The sequence below is a fragment of the Chenopodium album genome, chromosome 19 (assembly GCF_948465745.1).
Source record: "Chenopodium album chromosome 19, dcCheAlbu1.1, whole genome shotgun sequence".
NCBI classification, from domain to species: Eukaryota; Viridiplantae; Streptophyta; class Magnoliopsida; order Caryophyllales; family Amaranthaceae; genus Chenopodium; species Chenopodium album.
Window position 1 is genome coordinate 32,181,806 of NC_137852.1, and position 19,230 is coordinate 32,201,035.

General features: G+C 34.7%; 1 protein-coding gene across 1 annotated transcript; it reads right to left on the reverse strand.

Annotated features, from left to right (window-relative positions):
* Nucleotides 1-3,189: 3,189 nt before the first annotated feature.
* Nucleotides 3,190-7,537, reverse strand: LOC145594247 (putative aquaporin PIP2-5). Its single transcript, XM_081650581.1, has 4 exons — nucleotides 7,243-7,537; nucleotides 5,523-5,818; nucleotides 4,251-4,391; nucleotides 3,190-3,312 (listed from the first exon to the last, which is right to left on the reverse strand). Exons 1-4 carry the CDS (start codon nucleotides 7,535-7,537, stop codon nucleotides 3,190-3,192), a joined length of 855 nt encoding a protein of 284 aa, XP_081506707.1.
* Between the last annotated feature and the right edge of the window lie 11,693 nt (nucleotides 7,538-19,230).

Consider the following 19,230-nt stretch of genomic DNA (forward strand, 5'->3'; position numbering starts at 1 on the left):
ATCCCCACGCTGTCGCTGCAAAACTAACCTTGTCACCAGCTGTCGCCACGCGACAAGCCTTGTCGCGTGGCGACAAGCCTGTCGTTTGGCGACAAAGACAATTTTTGCGGATTTTGTTTTTATCATATCTTTTGATCCAGAAGTCCAAATAAGGCATATAATATGTAGTTGGAATGCTGTTGAAGTCTACTTTTCAACCCAATTGGAATCAGGTTAAAATCTTTTGTAGATAAAAATAGTGAAAGATATCGTTTTGGATAGAGTTTCGTATTTCTTTCATATCTTTTTCGTTATAGCTCGGAATTAATATTATAATACTCCCTCCGTCCCAAATTACTAGCAACGATTTGACTTTTTGCACTATTCACACATCTCCCTTTGACTGTCTTTTTTAACTATTATATGAAAGTCAATGTGATCATGTAAGATGTGTTATGTCTATTTTAATGTATAGTTTCATTATATAAAATTTTTATAACTTACATAAATATGTAATAAATATATCAACGGTTAAACATGTGCATCGACAAGCGTGTCCAGTCAAAATGTTGCAAGTAAACTGGGACAGAGAGAATATATCATTGGAAAGATAATTTCAAGATCTATCCAACCATATAAAAATTGGATAAATATTACGAGGCACAAAAATAATATCTGACTGTCATTGAACATCTTTAAATTTGAATAGAATTAGGACTTAAAAAAGGAAAGTTTTAATAAAAGGATAGTTTTTATTTAATTCAAATTCCTTAAAACATAGTTATCAATCCTAACTCCATTAGGATTTAAGAGAACCTTCTAGAGTATTCTAAAAGACTTTAATCAATCCTAATAGCTTTAGGAATGATAATTAATAATAGGCTCTCCTCTAGATCATTGGGCCGCATGTAAGAACCAAATCGGGCCCAGTTTAGTATTTTGGCCATACTTCTTCATTATTCATCGGAATTGGGCTTATAATATATCGTTGAAAAGGTCTTTTCGAGCCCTATCCAACTACAGTATTGTTGGACCTTTATCATGGACCAAACTAAACTGGACTGGCTATTTTCATAAAAATAAGGTTGGTTTTCGAAAACAAAACGAAAGATATTATTAAAAACTAGCCGCATCACTTGACTTTCCACACTTTCACTTCATTCCATTATGGTTCGACGCGAAAGGTATTCATCACTTGGTTTGGTTTTGGGGAGACACAAATGGGTCAACCTAGTAACTTAATATTTGGCCATCAATCACAAATTCATGATATATAGATTATCATTTCAACAATCCCCAAACTTAGCTCCTGTACAATTTACTACACGAAACCCACAATTTTTTAGTAAAAAAAACACAAATTTTTTTTAAAAAATGGATTACTTACTTCGAAAGATATTGATTATTAGGTGTAGAATTACTAATCAAAGTAAGAAAACAAAGGAGAGATTAGAATTGTTACCTCCAAAGCAAAAACAACTAGTAAATATCATGAGAAGTTTTCTAGAGAAAGTGAAAAGGCCAAATTTGTGATGATGAAGCAGTTGATTAGGAGGTTGAGATTGTATCTGCTTTTTCTTGACAGAGTTGATTCGTTGAATATTGTGCAAGTAATCAGACTTGAAAGAGTTCCTAACCTTGACCGATGGCCATAGATGCATCTCTTAAGTCTTTATCCCACCACACTTTTATGCTGCGTGCTCTCTCTCTCTCGATCGCACTCTCACTCGAATGATATAGATAAAATGCGGTTTTCTAGGCAATTTACAAATTATTTGTCGGTTTTATAACCCGGATCCAGAGATTCCAAGGCCAACGTGGTTTGGAGTTATTCGAACATCGAACGTAATACCAAAATCAATTCAATGATGGAGGTTGTTGCGTGTCGTTCGTGATCTTTTTTACTTTTTTTTTTTAATAAAAAATTGAAAAATCAGCAATTTTGAGTGTTGTTGTCTTATGAGAGTTATGACCTACATTAGGCTTCATTAGTGACATGATGATAAGATAATCAATTAGTGTAGAATTGGTTTCATAAGTGTCTGTTCTCTTCACCTTAATTTCAGTTCAGTTCTTAATTTACTTCTCTCATAAATAATTCATTTCAACTCACTTTAGTTTAGTAGCTCCATTCAGCTCAGTTCAGCTCCAATTAGTTCATTTTAGTTCAGCTCAATTTAGTAAATCAGAAAATGCCTTAAAGTTAGGAAAATTTATCAAAACCTCCTTATAAAAACACTTATTTGAAAAATCTCTGAATAATTTTTTTTTTTTTTGTGATGTCATACTTATGCCGGAAAAAGGGATTTGACCCAATTTTCAAATGTTGAGTACCCCAACCCCACCCACGAAATCACCTTCTCCCCAACCCCACTCACAAAATCACCGTACTCCCTCCTCAGCCCCACCCACGAAACCCCCTCACCTACTCAGCCCCACCAATGAAATCGAACCCCCTCAGGGTGGTTCTAGGGTGAATTTAGGGTTGGGGCGGCTGGGGTGGTGGAAGGGGTCAGGGTTTTTTTTAGGCGGGGGAAGGAAGGGGGTGTTTAAGAGTGGGTAATCGAGGTAGAGAAAAGGGAATGGGGTGGGGAAAAGGGAGGAGTGAGGTCTCAGGGTGACGGCTGGGGTGTTGACGCCCACAGTGGGGGGGAGAGGGGTGGCTTGGGATGTATGGGTGGGTTTAGGGTGGTCGACGTTGTGATAGGGTGTTTTTGTGGGTGGGGTTGGGTGCGGTTTCGTGGGAGTATTGGGGTAGTCAACGCCAACGCCGAAAATAAGGTCAAACCCCATTTTTCAGCATAAAAGGTTTGACTTCGCAAAAACAAAAAAAATAATTTATTAATTAAAGTATATGACTTTGCAAAAAAAAATTAAATAAAAAAAAATTATAAAGAGGTTTATCCAAAAAATAATAAATGTTTTTTAATAAGGAGGTTTTCGACAAAATATCCCAAAAGTTAACAATTGAGTATTATACTCCCTTTGCAAGACCCTTTTTGGAGACCATGTAAAGTCCAATGAAACAAAAAAAAATAGGGGCAGAAGGAGTATATGTCTTTAGCATTACACTAATGTAGTTCCAAAATTTATAAATCGAATATATAGGGTTCCAACAACAATTACAACATTCGTATAAATTCTATAAAAATAATTCAAACAAATTTCAATTTCAATAATAATAAGACCAATCTTTTTTCAAGGGTATATTTATACTTGTGAGCTGCTGCTCATGAATGATCCCAAAGCTTTGATGGCCCCAGCTCTAAGAATAAATTGGTGGTAGAACGCCGCAATAGCTGCTCCGATGAAGGGTCCAGCCCAAAATATCCACTGCATTGCCAAAAATTATGAGCGAGCACAACAAATCTGTATAAATTCATGCAACTGCAAGTATGTACATATATTAATGCAGGGGATATAAATTAATAGTGATTAATAAATGGATTTTATTTTATTTATTTATTTATTTTTTTCTTGCAATGGATAGAATCTGAGGATTTCTGTTTTGGAGCATATGATTCCCGTTAGAAATGGCTTAAGAATTGATGCATGTATAGATAACTTTTACAGTAAGTCTTGTGTAAGGCGGATTTACATTAATTTTATTGTAAGACGGTCAACTTAAGAGTAACTGTAACAATTTTATGATAATCTTAATCACTTTAAGGGTAACTTTTAGTTTTAGTTGTAAGAAATTTGATTGTATGTTAATGTGTAATTTCTAACGAATACATGCTATAAAAAAGCTTATAAAACTAATCTATTATAATATATTATACTACTTTATTTTAGTGTTTTTTAAGAGTAAAATGTATGTTAAGATAAGGACAATTTTTGTAGTATATAGAGGTAACTTTATTTATTTGTAGAAAAACTTTAAACCATCTTACATAATCATACCAAACATATGGTATCAAATTAAAAAAAAAAATTGCATTTCATAATCATACCAAACATATGCTATTAAGAATCAAATTTCAAACCCATACCACTATGGTTTTATTCCTGATTCCAACCCCATACCAGTATACAAACCAAACGCCCCCTTAATGACAATCTGTCTTAATAAAGATTTTGTGTAACTTGTAAGAAAATTGGTATCCAACTATAGATTCTCGTAATTAAAGATCAAATGTGATTTTCGATAACTATTGTTTTATTTTAAATTAAACGTGTGCATGTATAATTTATTCCGAACTAATCTAGGTTATTGTACAATAATATATTGAACTTAAAAAGAGAAAGAGGACGGATTTATATGTACTAACATGGTCATTCCATATCTGGTGCTTGTTGTAGATAACAGCAGCTCCAAGACTCCGAGCAGGATTAATGCCAGTTCCGGTGATCGGGATTGTGGCAAGGTGAACCATGAATACCACAAATCCAATAGGAAGTGGTGCCAGTACCTTCATTTAGATCTTTCATGTTATACATTATGTATTCAAATGGAATCATTTCTCATATACAACATGATAAATTAGATATGTTTAGCACATATTAATATTAATATACGAGTACTGTTATTTTTAAATGCTCATAGATAATACACAAACTTTTAAATAAAACGGATGTTCAGTAAATTGCCGAACATCCGTTATAAAGTGACAATAAAATGTACAAAAGTTACACTAAAATGCACAAAAGTTACCCTGACATATATATGAGTTATTTATGCTTCATTGGTAAATTTGACAAAATGAACACTAAATTTGACAAAAGTAACACTAAATCTGGCAAAAGTGTACCCGATGTACAGTAAATTACTGAAAACCGGGTGTATGCAAAAATTTTGCTAGATAATATTGTACCATCAACTTGTCAAGTGTCTATGTGTGGTGCGTGAGTGTGTATGTAACATACTAACATAGTAATACAAAAGAGCTAGGTGAAAATTTTATCACGCAAATTTGAATATTTAAGGCAATTGAAGTATGTATATATATTTCTATTTTGGTTGATATGTTTCCTGAAATAGAATAAAGTTAACACTACAATGACAGCCCACTAAGCACTAGCTGCACGCATATGAAGATTGAAGGTTAGCTAAATCATCAGTGGTTTAATTAAAGGTCTAAAGGTATTAGTGTGTTACATTACGTTTAAATTAAAATCAAACAAGGTATAATGAATTGATCAAATGATAAACATACTTACAAATTCTAACAGCAGAATGTACAGGATATGAGTATGACTTAGCCATGTATATGTAAAATGACACATAGTTCACTTAATCAATAAAAATGATCCATAACATTAATGTGAGCAAAAATTATGATAAATTACTTAATATTTAGAAACCACATTTTCTGCATGTAACAATATCTCACATGTTATAGTTTTGATATTTATAATAGAAAGTTTTTATAATCAAAGTTTTAAAAAGTTGATCACAAAAATTAATGTGTAATTAAACAATAAGAAGTGACAGAGAGAGTATTTCATACGAGTTCGAATGAGATCAAAAATTGCATTTTGAAAAATTACTTTAAGAATTACATGTAAAATGATCATAAATAAACCAAGATTAGCATACTCACAGGAATATGCGAGTCCCTTGCACTTCTCTTAGGATCAGTAGCAGAAAAAACAGTATAAACAAGTACGAAGGTACCGATGATCTCGGCGGCTAAACCAGTGCTGGTGCTAAACCCAGTAGACAGCTTGTTCGTCCCTCCACCATACTTGTCGTAGTATGTACTTTGGAACGCCCTAACTAATGCTACTCCACATATGGCTCCTGAGCATTGCGCTACCATATAACACAAGGCTCGCAGCAGTGAGACTTTTCGAGCCAAGAACAGCCCGAATGTCACTGCTGGGTTTATGTGACCACCTAGTTCATCAAAATTCACCAATTTTAATTTTACACATAAATGTAAACCTCTTTTTTTTCTTTCTTTTTTTTTTTTTTTTTTATTTGTGAAAACATAATATGTAAACCTACTTATACGTAATTATACGATGCTCTAGTTGGACGGTAAATATAGCTAAATGATTCCTCTAACATTTAATCTATCCTATGAAAATTGATGACCACCACCATTAAACTAATTTTTAATTGATTAATTTTTTTTGTTTATTTTAATGTTAAAATTAATTAAAATACTTTTTTTTATATTTTCATATCAATTAAATTTTAATTTCAGTAATAAAAAAAGTTGAATTTCTTAAATTGATTATTAAAGTTATTGAAAAAAATCAAAAATAATTTCAAAACTAATAAAAGAATTTTAACATTAAAAGATAAACCAAAATCAGCCAATAAAAAGTTCATAGAATAGTAGTCAACTAGTCATCCCTTTTTTTCTTTCTTTCTTTCTTTCTTCTTTTTTTTTTTTTTTTTTTTTTTTTTTTTTTTTTTTTTTTTTTTTTTTTTAGGAAATAATACTAGTCATCCTTGACTACCATAGAAATGATAGAATCATCCTGAATCCTACTTATATAGCACTTGATTATTGTGGAAGCAAGACCAATAAATAGTTTCACAGTTCATATCTCTTTATCCATGCAGTAGCCAGTAGGTATATGAGCTCATCATTATAAAATGCATGCATTCCGATTATAGGATCATATCCCATGAATTATCCCTTAATCTAGCTAACTAGTGTATATATTTACCATACATTTATATTAAAATGAACAAAGAGATCTAGCTAACTAGTATATATAATTTTTTTGACAGGAACTAGTATATATAATTAGGACAATCATACATTTAACAATACAATAACTCTATAAGGTGGACTTTTGTTAATCTTATTGAAAAACGGTTAATCAAAAGGTAAATTTAATAATTTTTATGGTAATTTAACCCATTTAAGGGTAATTGTTGATGTGTAATAAGCACAATTGTATTTTAATTTGATACGAATGTATACGTGTTACAAAAACTAATATGATTAATCTAATAAATTATGATTTTTTAAAGGTAAAATTATGTTTACAGAATAATAATGTTTATAATATAAGTATAACTATAAATACTTTTAGAATAATTTTAACCTCTTACAATAAGTGAATGAAAAAGTCATCTTATTCATTCTAGAATTTGTGTTATTTATAAAAAGCTGATGATCTAGTAGGTAATTAGTATATATATTTATCATACAATTAACAAAAAGAACTAAGAGAGATTATATATCTAATACATTTATGATTTATCATGCATATTCGTTCACCAAAACAAAGTGTAAAATTAAGAAAATCTAAACGGATATGTCCAACGTCCAAGCTATTGTAGGATTGTAGGCATCTTACCAGAAATACCTGCGGTGCAGTAAACAAGAACAAAGATCATACCACCAAAAGCCCAAGCAATGCCAAGAATCCCAACACCACCACAAGCGTCAAGGCTCGTGGCGGGGTCGGTTTGGGCTTTGTTTCCAATCACTGTAAGGACTGTGATGTAGAGAAAGATAAGAGAAGCTACAAACTCTGCAATGACAGCTCTATAGAATGACCATTGGGTTAGTTCATCGGCGTCGAATAATGGAGCTGGTGGAGGGTCATGGTAGTCTTTTCCCGAGCCAAGATGTTGTTTTTGTGAGGCCATGTTAGTCTTCTTATCACACTAATCAAGTAATGTAGAAGAGAGGGAGAGAAAGAGAGATGAGCTAAGTATGGAAGAATAGAGGAGGGGGGGAGTGTATTTATATGGATTCTTAATACTCGGTTCGTCTCTTATTTTTTGCCTCATTGTAATTAAATGGGTCAAATTTTAAAAATTTTGGCCAAAAATTCAAGTTAATCAATAACTGATAATATATTTATGTGAAATCTTGTTAGATCGTATCATATTGTATACGTTTGAAAACATGTATTGAAAACCGTAAAAAGTCAATGGGCGATGGGACAAAAAAATGAGGAATAGAGAAGGGACAAAAAAAAATTTCTTACTTTTGATGAAAATCCAAAGAAGTAAGTGGACTTTAAGGAACACAATTTTCCTAATATTGTTGCCGTCCACGGCAGTGGCCAACCAAACCTTCCTAATTTAGCAAAATTTTGTCATTTTAAGTGGCCCCAATTTCACACATCAGCTCTTTGAGATTTTAGTCTCAAAGGGAACAGGCTGTAAGTTATGTTGCCAAATCTTTGTGGGCTCACCGACTAGTCTTAATTGTCACTAGTAGGGGTATACAAAGTGTATTGGTCTGAACCATAATTAAATCGGACCAAATTGTATTTAGGGCTTGTTTGACATTGTTTTTTGTTTTCAGTTTTTTTTCAAAATCAAAAACCAAAAACAGAAAACAAGAAAAAGGTATTTCCACTTTTCTGTTGTCAGTTTTCAAAATTATCATGATTTTGATAAGTTTGACTAATTTTTGAACCATTATATGACATATATTATATGATTTTGAAAAACAAAAAACCAAAAAACAGAAAACCACAGTGATGCCAAACGAAGCCTTAGCGATTTGGTTTGGTTTACGGTTTATAAAAATACGGTTTAGTTTCAGATTTTTTGTAAATACGGTTGGTTTGATTTTTCAAAAATTATAAATCAAACAAAACCGTATCCAATAAACCGTCTTTTAATATTTATATAATTTTTAAGTGAAAAAATGAAATATCATAATACAACATGGTATGGTGGATTAGTGGCATACGATTTAATTCATTTGGGCTAATGATTTAAAATTTATTTTAAGTTAATGAAGTATTATTTGTCAATTTTTAGGAAAAATGTCGTCTCATTATAAACCGCAACAAAACGTATTATCACGGTTTGGTTTGATCTGGTTTCAATACTAATATGGTTTAGTTTGGTTTGAAAATTTGACCAAACCGTATTTTGCGATTTGGTTTAATTTGGTTTAATTTGGTATCGACTCAAACCGCACCAAACCATGCTGTATTTACCCCTAGTCACTACCTAACATTGTAGCACTGTAAATTCTTAAATCAAACCTTTAAATTACTTGCTACCGATTCGAAACAGCTGGAACATAACCGATTAAAAATCGATTTGAAACCAAAAAAAAAAATTGAACTGTTTACAGTCTACCCAAAACTGAACTAACGATTGAATTAAACTGTATAAGAACAATAACTAATAGCGAATCAGAGCCAATCACGGTGAACCGTTGTTGATACAAATTGTTTCCATCCTATATCCGTTTTAACATGGTGAAAACTATGTCTATATTGAACCACATTAAACCATAACACATGTAAACTGAACTGATTCTAAACCACAAACCGTTTAAACTAAAACATTTAGATTCTGCAAAAATTTTAATTGAACTGTTTAAAACATGTTACCCATGTACGACATATCTAATTCCTCTCAATTTAGGCCTTGTTCATTTCACCTTATTTTTGCTAAATTAAAATTAATTTTACCGAATTGAAATTATTTTTGAAAACATGTGAGAAGCTAAGAACTTCACTCGATCATTTTGTTTATTGATGGAAAAGGGAGGCACATGCATGAACCTAGTATACAACCATAAACGATATGGTGCATGACTCGAGTCGAAAAATCATTGTGTGGGTTGTACTTGACACGTGAGTGATTAATTTAAGTGACGTTATAAGACTTGTGGTATGATTGCATGGCTAGACATGTAAACAGTATCAAAACGACTGACACGTGGACCAAAATAGCACGGAAGACCAAAACAAGACTAACTAGACCAAAACCAATAACACGGAAGACCAAAACGTCAGGTTTATTTGGTGTCAAAAGGGTACCATGGTTAAGAGTTTGGACGCGTTAGCAAGGCAGCCTCCCTTGAGGGTGTATACCAACGGGCGGCTCCCCAAGTTTGTGATTAAATCGAACTCAACCCTTGGCTTGGGAGGATAATTTTGAATTGGTTGAAATAATACTTTTGCTTATGTAGCGCAGCGAATGCTCCCGAAAAATGCCTACTCTATTTATATACTTGTTTTGTGCCCTGGGTGATGCCCAGGTTGTTTATTGAATTTTAGGATAAACCTTCTGGCTTGATTGTTGAATACGATCATATAATCACTAGTAGAAAAAGGCAAATGCCTACCAGTTGAAAACCCCCTCATGCCACCGGTTTTGAACCGCTGGGCATTTGGGGGTTGGCAATTTTCCATGGAAAAGCCACTGGTTCAAAACCAGTGGCAAAAATAAGAATTGCCACTGGTTCAAAACCAGTGGCAAAAATAAGAATTGCCACTGTTTAACCGATGGCAATTAAACCTTCCCGCATTCTTTTTGGGGTATTAAATCAAAATGCCACCGGTTAACTGGTGGCAATATACATGAATTTTTTTTTCTTTTTTCACTTGATATATAATCGAATACCAATAAAACTCAAAATCAAAAACATATCATAATCAGCCGAAATATAATATACTCAGAAATATGATTATCATTTAAATGTTATCGTACAATAACCAAAAAAAAAAAAAAAAAAAAAAGATTACAACATAAAAACCAAAAAAATTCACGAACTCAAATTACAACTTAAAAATTACAACATAAAAACCAAAAATATTACAACATAACAACCAAAAAAAATTACAACATAAAAACCAAAAAAAGCCTCGAACTGATACCTGCATTCAATAAAAATACAAAAATTAATAGAGCTTACAAACTGAAAATAAAAAAATAAATAAAAAAATCCAAAAAACTCAAATTAATTAAAAAATTGAAAATAAACCAAAAATCCCCGAAAAAAATTAAAAAATTAAATTAAATTTATAAAAAAACCAGAAACCTCAAAAGAAAAAATAAAAAACCAAAAAAACGCATGCATGTACCCAGGAAAATCGAGAAAAATCAAATTAAAATCCAAAATCGATAAACCCAGAAAATCCAAAAACTTTGAACACCTAGATCTACCAACCATCTCGCCACCCCAACCCCAAAAACCCGAACTACCCCACCACCCACCAAAACAACCATTGAGGTAAATAACAGCCCAAAAATTAACAAAAATAGGAAAAAAAAAGTAAAAAAAAAAAAAATTAAAAAAACACACATACTCATCACGAGAGCGACGGTGGTGTTGTCGGAGCTAAAGCTTCGAGGGTCATCGAGGGTGGTTAGTAACGGTGGTGGTGGTTTTAGGTGGGTGTTGTTTTAAGGTGGGTGGTTAGTAGAGAAGGAGAGACGAGAGAGGGAGATGAGAAAGAAGGAGAGACGAGAGAGTAGATGACATCGGCGGTGTTGGTGAGACGAGAGAGCAGGAGAGAGAGGGAGAGGAGATCAGGAGAGAGAAGGATAAAGAGGAGAGGAGATCAGGAGAGAGGAGAGGAGAAGGAGGGAGGCCGACTGATTTGAGAGTATGTAGGGTTAGGGTTTATATAAGGGCCTTTTTTTTAATAAATCAAATGCCACCGATTTGGACTGGTGGGAATAATGGTTTTTCCCACTGGTTTAGTTTGAACCGGTGGCAAGAACCTCCCCTCAAAATCCCGCGTATTTTTCCCCATATTTTCTTCACCGGTTTTTAAAACCGGTGGCCTTAGGGCGGTGCCAATCTACTTTTTTCACCTAGTGAATCACTTTTGATAATGCACGATATTTAGACATGCGATATCATACTTAAATATTTTTACTAAATTGAAAATATTTCTACCGTCGACTAAAACTTATTTTAACTAATTCTCTATTATTTTAAATATACTATAAATGGATCTTATTGTATAAAGAACTTTTAAAATAAATTCTATGATTAAAATATAATCGATTTATTAGATTTTTATTAAAAGTTACTCTATGATTAATGTTGTATAAATAAAATTTAGTGGTGTATCGATAATAAAAATTTATACAACATTTTTATCTTCAAAAGTTTATCCAAAATTCCATCATTTAGCCTCTTATTTGTCGCTTATGTGGCTTGAGAGTTGGCGAAAAACTAGAATGCCAAGTGTCGTTGTCTCATGACCTAGCTGTGAGACCGGCTTCATATGTTAGCGATATAATATGATATGATATTACACCCTTTAAAGGGCCTCCCTATACTTGGAAAAATAATAGGGATGCAGATCAACTCATATTATAACGTTTAAATTGCGCGTATATGATCTATGATTGGTTTCATAATTATTATACGGATAGTCGATCAATCAATTAGCCGATCCTCATTTTTTACCATGCTGTTATTTTCTTTGACGACTCACCCGCTCAACGGCAATAAAACCGCCCTTATCAGCTGGATAACTTGCGTCTTCACTATGATGAAACTCATGACTTTGTTTGTAATACTTGACAGAGAAGCATCTTTGGCTCTCCTATGTTCATCCTCTTACAGAATTTAGAACATGTTAAGTCTTTCGTTCAGAAGTGGTGTCTCAACAATAAGAAATTTATGGGAGTTGAATAGAAAAATTTCTCATCGGAACTTTCTAATGAGGGTGAGTCAATCCAGTCAGTTACAGAGCCTCTCTCGATATGGCTAATATAGTGACTTTCAAAGGAGAATATTTTGTTGAAACTTCAATTCTAGCGACGAAGTTGCAAGAAAAATTGGATTCTCAAAGGGGATTGCCCTTCTAAACTCCTGCTTTCGAAGGTCAAAAGCCGCCGGAAACAGAATGAGATTTGCTCCTTACTTGATGATCAAGGTGTCATCCAACATGGTCACACGGACGTTTAGCGAGTTACTATGCAATCGCTAAAGAAAACCTAAGAGTAATGTTATGCCTCCGTATGACCAGGAAATTGACATGGTTCTACGGGAATTAGATATTCCTTGTTTCACGCCCTCTTAGCTCAGTAATATGGACCGTCCCTTCTCAGCTTCGGAAATTCGAAATGCCATGTTTGCCTTGGGTAACTGTAAATCTCCGGGCTTAGCTTGGATGGAATTACTGTTGAATTTCTCAAAATTCATTGGGACGTCGTGGGAGAGTCGATTGTTTCAGGCATTCAAAGTTTCTTTCAGATAGGGTTTCTACTGAAAGAATGGAACCAATCTCTCTTAGTCATTCCTATGATTGGTCTCCAATAGAGATGGGCCATTTACAACCAATTAGCCTTTGTAATACTATTTACAAGTGTGCCTCCAAATGCTTGGTGGCAAGACTACGCCAATATCTTCATCTTCTTATTTCGAATTCTCATCATGCCTTTATTCAAGATCGTGTTATGACTGATAATATCTTGTTGAGCCATGAATTAATGGAAAGATAAATTGCTCTACTTCAAGAAATAATTGGCTTGCTTCGCTTAAAATTGATATGAGCAAAGCTTATGACACAATTTACTGGAGTTTTCTTGTACGAATCTTGAGAGCCTATGGATTTCCGGATTGATGGTTACTGATAAATCAGCAATGTCTCTCGACGGTTTCTTATAAATCCCTTGTCCCTAGTACTACCTCTGCCACCTTTAAACCACAATGTAGTCTTCGTCAAGGTGATCTTCTCTCCTCGTACCTTTTCCTTTCCTGCATGGATATCTTTTCTCATATGTTACACCTAGGGAAAGATCTGAATTTATTTCCAGGAATCAAACTGTCTAGAACAAGTCCGTCTATCTTACATCTATTCTTTGCGGATGATGCTTTAATCTTTTTCTGGGCAACTACTCTTTTGTGTACTAACATTAAGCTGATTATTCAACGGTTCACTAGGATTTTGGGGGAGGAACTTAACCTTTTAATGTCCTTAATTAAGTTTAGCCCAAATGTCTTTCTTCCAAACCAGGAGAGCTTCAAATCTATATTCCAAATGAAGCATGTTCAGGTGTTCGATCACCATTTGGGGGCTCCAATTGATTTCATCGGCAAAAAGAGGGACCATTTCCTATTTATTATTGACAAAATTATCGGAAGAATTAATTGCTTAAATGCTACACGGCTATCTCAGTCTCAAAATTTAATTTTTATTTACTCTATTTTGGTTGCTATGGCGTCACATGTTCTTGCTTGCTATGAGCTTCCCATCTCGGTAATAAGGAAAATTGATTCCTCGCTCATGCGCTTCTTATGGGCGTATTTAGATGCTAAGGGTATGCATTAGGTTTATAAGGACACCATGCATCTCCCTCGAGGTATGGGTGGCTTACATTGGGAATTCATTGCTTGTCCTCCGTAAATATGGCATTCCTAATGAAGCATGTGTGGAGATTTGTTTCGAACCCACAACTCTTAGCGTCTAAAGTCTTCGCTACGTGCACTACCTTTCTATGTGGCAATTCTAATAACAACTCTTGGGTCTCTAGTCACCATTCGTTCAGCCTATGAGGGTTACTTAGGGAGGACACTCTTTTATAACAGGGATGCAACTGGAAAACTGGTAATGGCCTCTTTACTCTAGCGGGCTCAACAAATTGGGTCAATGGCCGCATTCTAGAGTTCAATCCCATACTTTCATTAAACACTGCGACAAATCGTACTGTTAGTTTTTTCCTCCATCCTAAGAAAAATACGTTGGACACCGACAAAATTGTCAATTTGTTTGTTCCTAAGGACACTTCCACAATTTTAGCCTTGGAAGTACTAGATACGACGAATGAAGACTTTTGTTACTGGGCGCAGAGATACTTGGTGAAGATAGGTTGTGCTATTGTAAGGAGGGTGTTCCCATCGTAGGGGATCCTTCTTCTTAAATGCACATGGGCCTTTAAAAGCCTAGGACTTTACACTTGTTAGGGTGTTTTAGGATTTGAATTCCTGACTGTTTGGGGGACCTTGAATTAGAATTGATCCTGTCATCACGTGGTTTTTAAAAGAAACAAGTAGGGAGTCGCCCATGAGTTTTAGAAAAACTCATAAACCTCGTTCATGCTTTTCTCTCAAGTAGAGTTCAAGGGATATTTAGCGTGAATCGTAAGTTTACCCATGCCCAAATTAGCTTCCGTGTACCAGAGATGAGTTCGGGAGCAAGGGTACTAAAATAAAGTTCCTTTTTAGGGAGGAATCGCTATTCTAGACCTAGTGCGGCCTCTACTAACTCTTCCATTTTCACAATTTCATCACCAAACAATATATGCAACGTGACACCTAAAACCAATTTAGTTGATTTTAGGAAAAATTGTTAAAAACTACCTTTTAGATGACATTTTTTTGTTAAAAACTACCGTATAAATTTTTTTTGTGAGAACATACCATTATAACAAAATTTTTTGTAAGGACATACCACTCACTAGATGTTTAAGTTTGACCTCATATCATGGCGCTGACCAGTCACATGCCGGTCATGTGACTTCAATAAACCCAAATTTTTTTCTTTTTTCCTATTATTTTCCTTCATCTTTTTCACCCCTTACCCCAGACTAACCTTCTCTCTCCTCAATTAATCCCCACCTGCAATAACTCCATCGATATACTGTGGCAAAGATGCCAAAAAATATGAATTAAGATATTTAGACTTGTTGTTTGTAATTTCTGGAAGAAATTCTAATGGAATGCGTTTAGAGGAGAGATAAATTGAGGACAGAGAAGGTATTGGGTAATCATTAAGGGGAAAGGGGCGAGAAAGATCGATGAGGAAAAATAATAGAAAAAAAAATGGGTTGAATGAAGTCACGTGTCCGGCACATGATTGGTCAACGCCATGTTATTGAGGTCAAACTTGAAAATTCTGTGAGTGGTATGTCTTCACAAAAAATTTTGGTTTAATGGTATGTTCTCATAAAAAAAATTATAAGGTAGTTTTTGACAAAAAATGTCATTTAAAGGTAGTTTTTAACAATTTTTCCTTGATTTTATTTACAAGCGTTAATCAAATAAAGATTGCATTGCAACGAATGTTGTTATTCTTTTTAATCAAATTCGTGGAATAACAAAAGTAAACAATATTCGCCTTGACTTAGGTGATAAAACAATCAATTAATAATTCAATCTAGTCTTTGATTAATTAAAGAATACTATGTGAATTAATTAATTAAAGTTTGTTTATAGTGATCAAACAATACTAATTAATCAATTAAAGTTAAGAAAATTTGTCAAAAATAACACCACCTTTAAGCGGCCTTCCCTAAATAACACCACCTTTTGATTATTCCACAATAACACCACCTTTGATACACATCTGCCAAAAATAGAACAAAAAACCTGCAACCTGTTTTACAGGTTACAATTAACACATGTCACATGTGTGATTGGTTGAATTTTTTTTTTTTTAAAAAAAAAACCTTAAATTTTAAAACTTTAAAAAAAATCTAAAATTATTTAAAAAAAACAACATAACAAAATAAAACAAAAAAAAAAAAACCTGAAAAAAAAGGAAAACTCCTCCCCTTAACGGCAGCGACCCCACAACCACCTGCCAAGGCTACCACCACTGCCGACGACTAGAGATCATCACCGGCGATACCAGCGTGCCCACCCAGCCTGAGTGCCTGACCACCCAACCCCTCCTCTTCCCTTGAACCACCTTCCTCCACCTTAAAACCTTTCTCCCTCCCCTCGAAAACCCCCCTCTCCTCAACGGCCACCAGCCAAACCCCCTCCCCTATGCCGGCGAAACCACTTCCCCCCCCCCACCGTCCGTCTCCACCTCCTTTCCCATTTGAACCACCATCCAAAAACCCTAAAACCCCAAAATCGAGTGGTTTTATGATGAGTGGTGGAATGGTAGGTCGTTGGGCTACCTCCCCCAATCAATCAAACAAAATTTATACACTTAACTAACCCCTATACAAGTATAGTAGCAAGTCAAGGGTCGAACCCAGAGTAAAAGTGATTGAGAGTCTATTGTCTTACGCTAAGCTATTCCGAAGTCAAAAGCGGGGTTGTAAACTAGAACAGAGCTAACGATGCAAATAAACTTGATGAAAATCAAAGATGATAAACACTAGGGCTAGGATCCACATGTATTCGTAATGGAGATGGATAATTGGGAGGTCAAATCAACTAAGTCAATCGATGTGAGGGAAAATCAATCATGCAACCAAAAGAGCATATCAAGCTATTCTCCTAGAGGTCTAACTAGCGTCAACTACGATAAACTCTAGCTAGGAAACATCACAAGACCTCAATCGTGTAAATGCAAGTCACAAATCAATGGTTCGTATCAATCTGAACTTACAATGCAATCTAGTGCAACAATCAAAGTTGTCCAATCCTCAATTAATCACACACATGCACATGATTCATCAACCAAGTTTAATCACATAATCAACTTCATTAATTATCCCCAATTAACACTAATCCATTACTCATACATGCTTCACCATTACCCTAGCAAGTAAACTACTCACTAATCATAGTAATTAAGATCAAAACACAACTAATCAACAATTTCATCATCAACATATTAGAAATCTAAAAAACAATACAAAAATCAATGAAACTTCAATGAAACTTCAATCAAACATCAAACAATCAACAATCATATGAAAAACAAATGAAATCAACTAAAATCAAACTTATATTGAAATCAAAGATGAGTAATCCTTACAAAACTTGATCAAAGATCAATTGCAATGAAGAAATCTTGAATCATCAACAATACACCATGAATTTCTCTCTCTTCAAACTTGAGTTTCTCTCTCTAAAAAATATGATCAAAGCTCTAATTCTCTCTCTCTCTAAAAATCTAATCAAAATCTAATCAAGTGAATAATAGGTAAAAAGGTATCTAAAAATAGAAGGAAACTACTATATACACAAGGGAGAAGTCGGTTATTACATCCAAAAATAGACCCACGCCGGTGCGGCCGCACAAAGCAGAGAAGAGGAGGCGCACGAGCACAGACCCAGGGGGGTGCGCTCGCACGCGCCTCCTGTGCGGCCGCACGCGCCACCTGTGCGGCCGCACAGCCCCCTTGTGCGCCCGCACCTAGGAGGGTCTTCCTTCCCCTTCTTCAACCTTGATCACCTAGTGCACACAACTTTGGTGATGGTGATGAACATCAAAATAGGCAGCACGTTCATGGAGATTTTGGTGGGTTTGAGGCATAGATGGTGCCCCCACTGCATGTGTGCACTGGTCTCAAAACTTGCCCTCCGAGTTCCTCTAGACTTGAAGCTTAAAATACTAGCACAAGGCATCAAAAGCAATGATAAATGTTGAAGGGAAGCTCGAAAATCTTTGGATGATCGATCATAACTTACAATCAAAAGAAAACAAACAAGTAATAGAGAAAAACAACGAATAAACAAGAAAATGCACAAAATAAAGAAACTAACTACGAAAAACACAAAGTAAAGAAATAAAGAGCAAAACTAAGGAAAACTAATCAAAGAAAAGAGCTATAAAATGAAATGAAATTCATCCAAAAAGAGATCAAATGAGTGCCATAAATGTCACTCATCATTTTAGGGTTATAGGATTTTCGACCTTATGGTAGTGCGTTAAGGGGGTAAAGAGGGTGCAGGCAACCGGCGAAAGGTTAAGCTGGCACGGGGGAGGGGTTTCAGGCGCCGACGGTGATGGCAGCCTGGCAGGTGGCGGTGGTGGGAGGGATTTTCTTTTTTTATTTTATTTTTTTTAATTTTAAGGTTTTTTTATAAAAATTTTAAGGTTTTTTTTTTTTAAAAAAAAAAACAAATTGTTAAAATAATTGACCGTTGGTAGTGTGACACGTGTCACGGGTAACCTTTTAAATAGGTTACGAACTGGTCATGTTTTATTTTTGGCATATGTGATCAAAGGTGCTGTTACTATGGAATAATCAAAAGGTGGTGTTATTTAGGGAAGACCGCTTAAAGGTTGTGTTATTTTTGAAAAATTTTCCTTAAAGTTATTTAAAAAATAAAAGAAAAGTGATTTATCTAAGTGCTCAGGAAACTAACCGTTCTTCTTTGTATGCTTAGATCTCCGTCTTGGATTTTTATGGACCTTCTTTGTACCTCACAGGGCTTCAATGGATTCAATTAGGGTTGAAGACTAGTTCGGAAGAAAGAGAAAAAAAGTAGTATGATAGTTAGAGGGTTTGAGAGAGATTAGGGTTTTCGGGATTGGGGTTTAAAATTCTGATTTTTCTGTCTCTTTAGTGCTGAACGAAAGCCCCTATTTATAGGCGTAGGAATCTAGGTTTAGGGTTTTAGAGTCGCGGCGTCAGGTGGCGATGGCCAGGCGCGCGCAACTCATTAAGTTGCGCTGGGGTGCGGTTTGCCTTAAACGAAAACGCGTTTTTAAAACTTCCATAACTTTTGATTGTGAAGTCGGATTAAGGCATGTAAGATATCATTGGAAAGCTCTGAATCTATTATGGATCAAAAGTTATGGACGTTGGAGTGCAAGGGTGTCGGTTTTAGGGCTCGGTTTAGTGTTTTGATCATAACTTCTTCGTTGTAGCTCGGAATTGGGCTTATAATATGCCAGTGAAAAGCTCTTTGAAATTTGATGGTTGTTTTATCT

Bases quoted from the DNA above. Each gene is read 5' to 3' on its own strand.
- LOC145594247 (XM_081650581.1), bottom strand. From the start codon at position 7,537: ATGGCCTCACAAAAACAACATCTTGGCTCGGGAAAAGACTACCATGAC. The intron at 4,392-5,522 runs GTGAGTATGCTA...ATCTAAATGAAG, and splicing joins CAAGGGACTCGCATATTCCT to GTACTGGCACCACTTCCTAT. The intron at 3,313-4,250 runs GTTAGTACATAT...TTGGCAATGCAG, and splicing joins ACCAGATATGGAATGACCAT to TGGATATTTTGGGCTGGACC.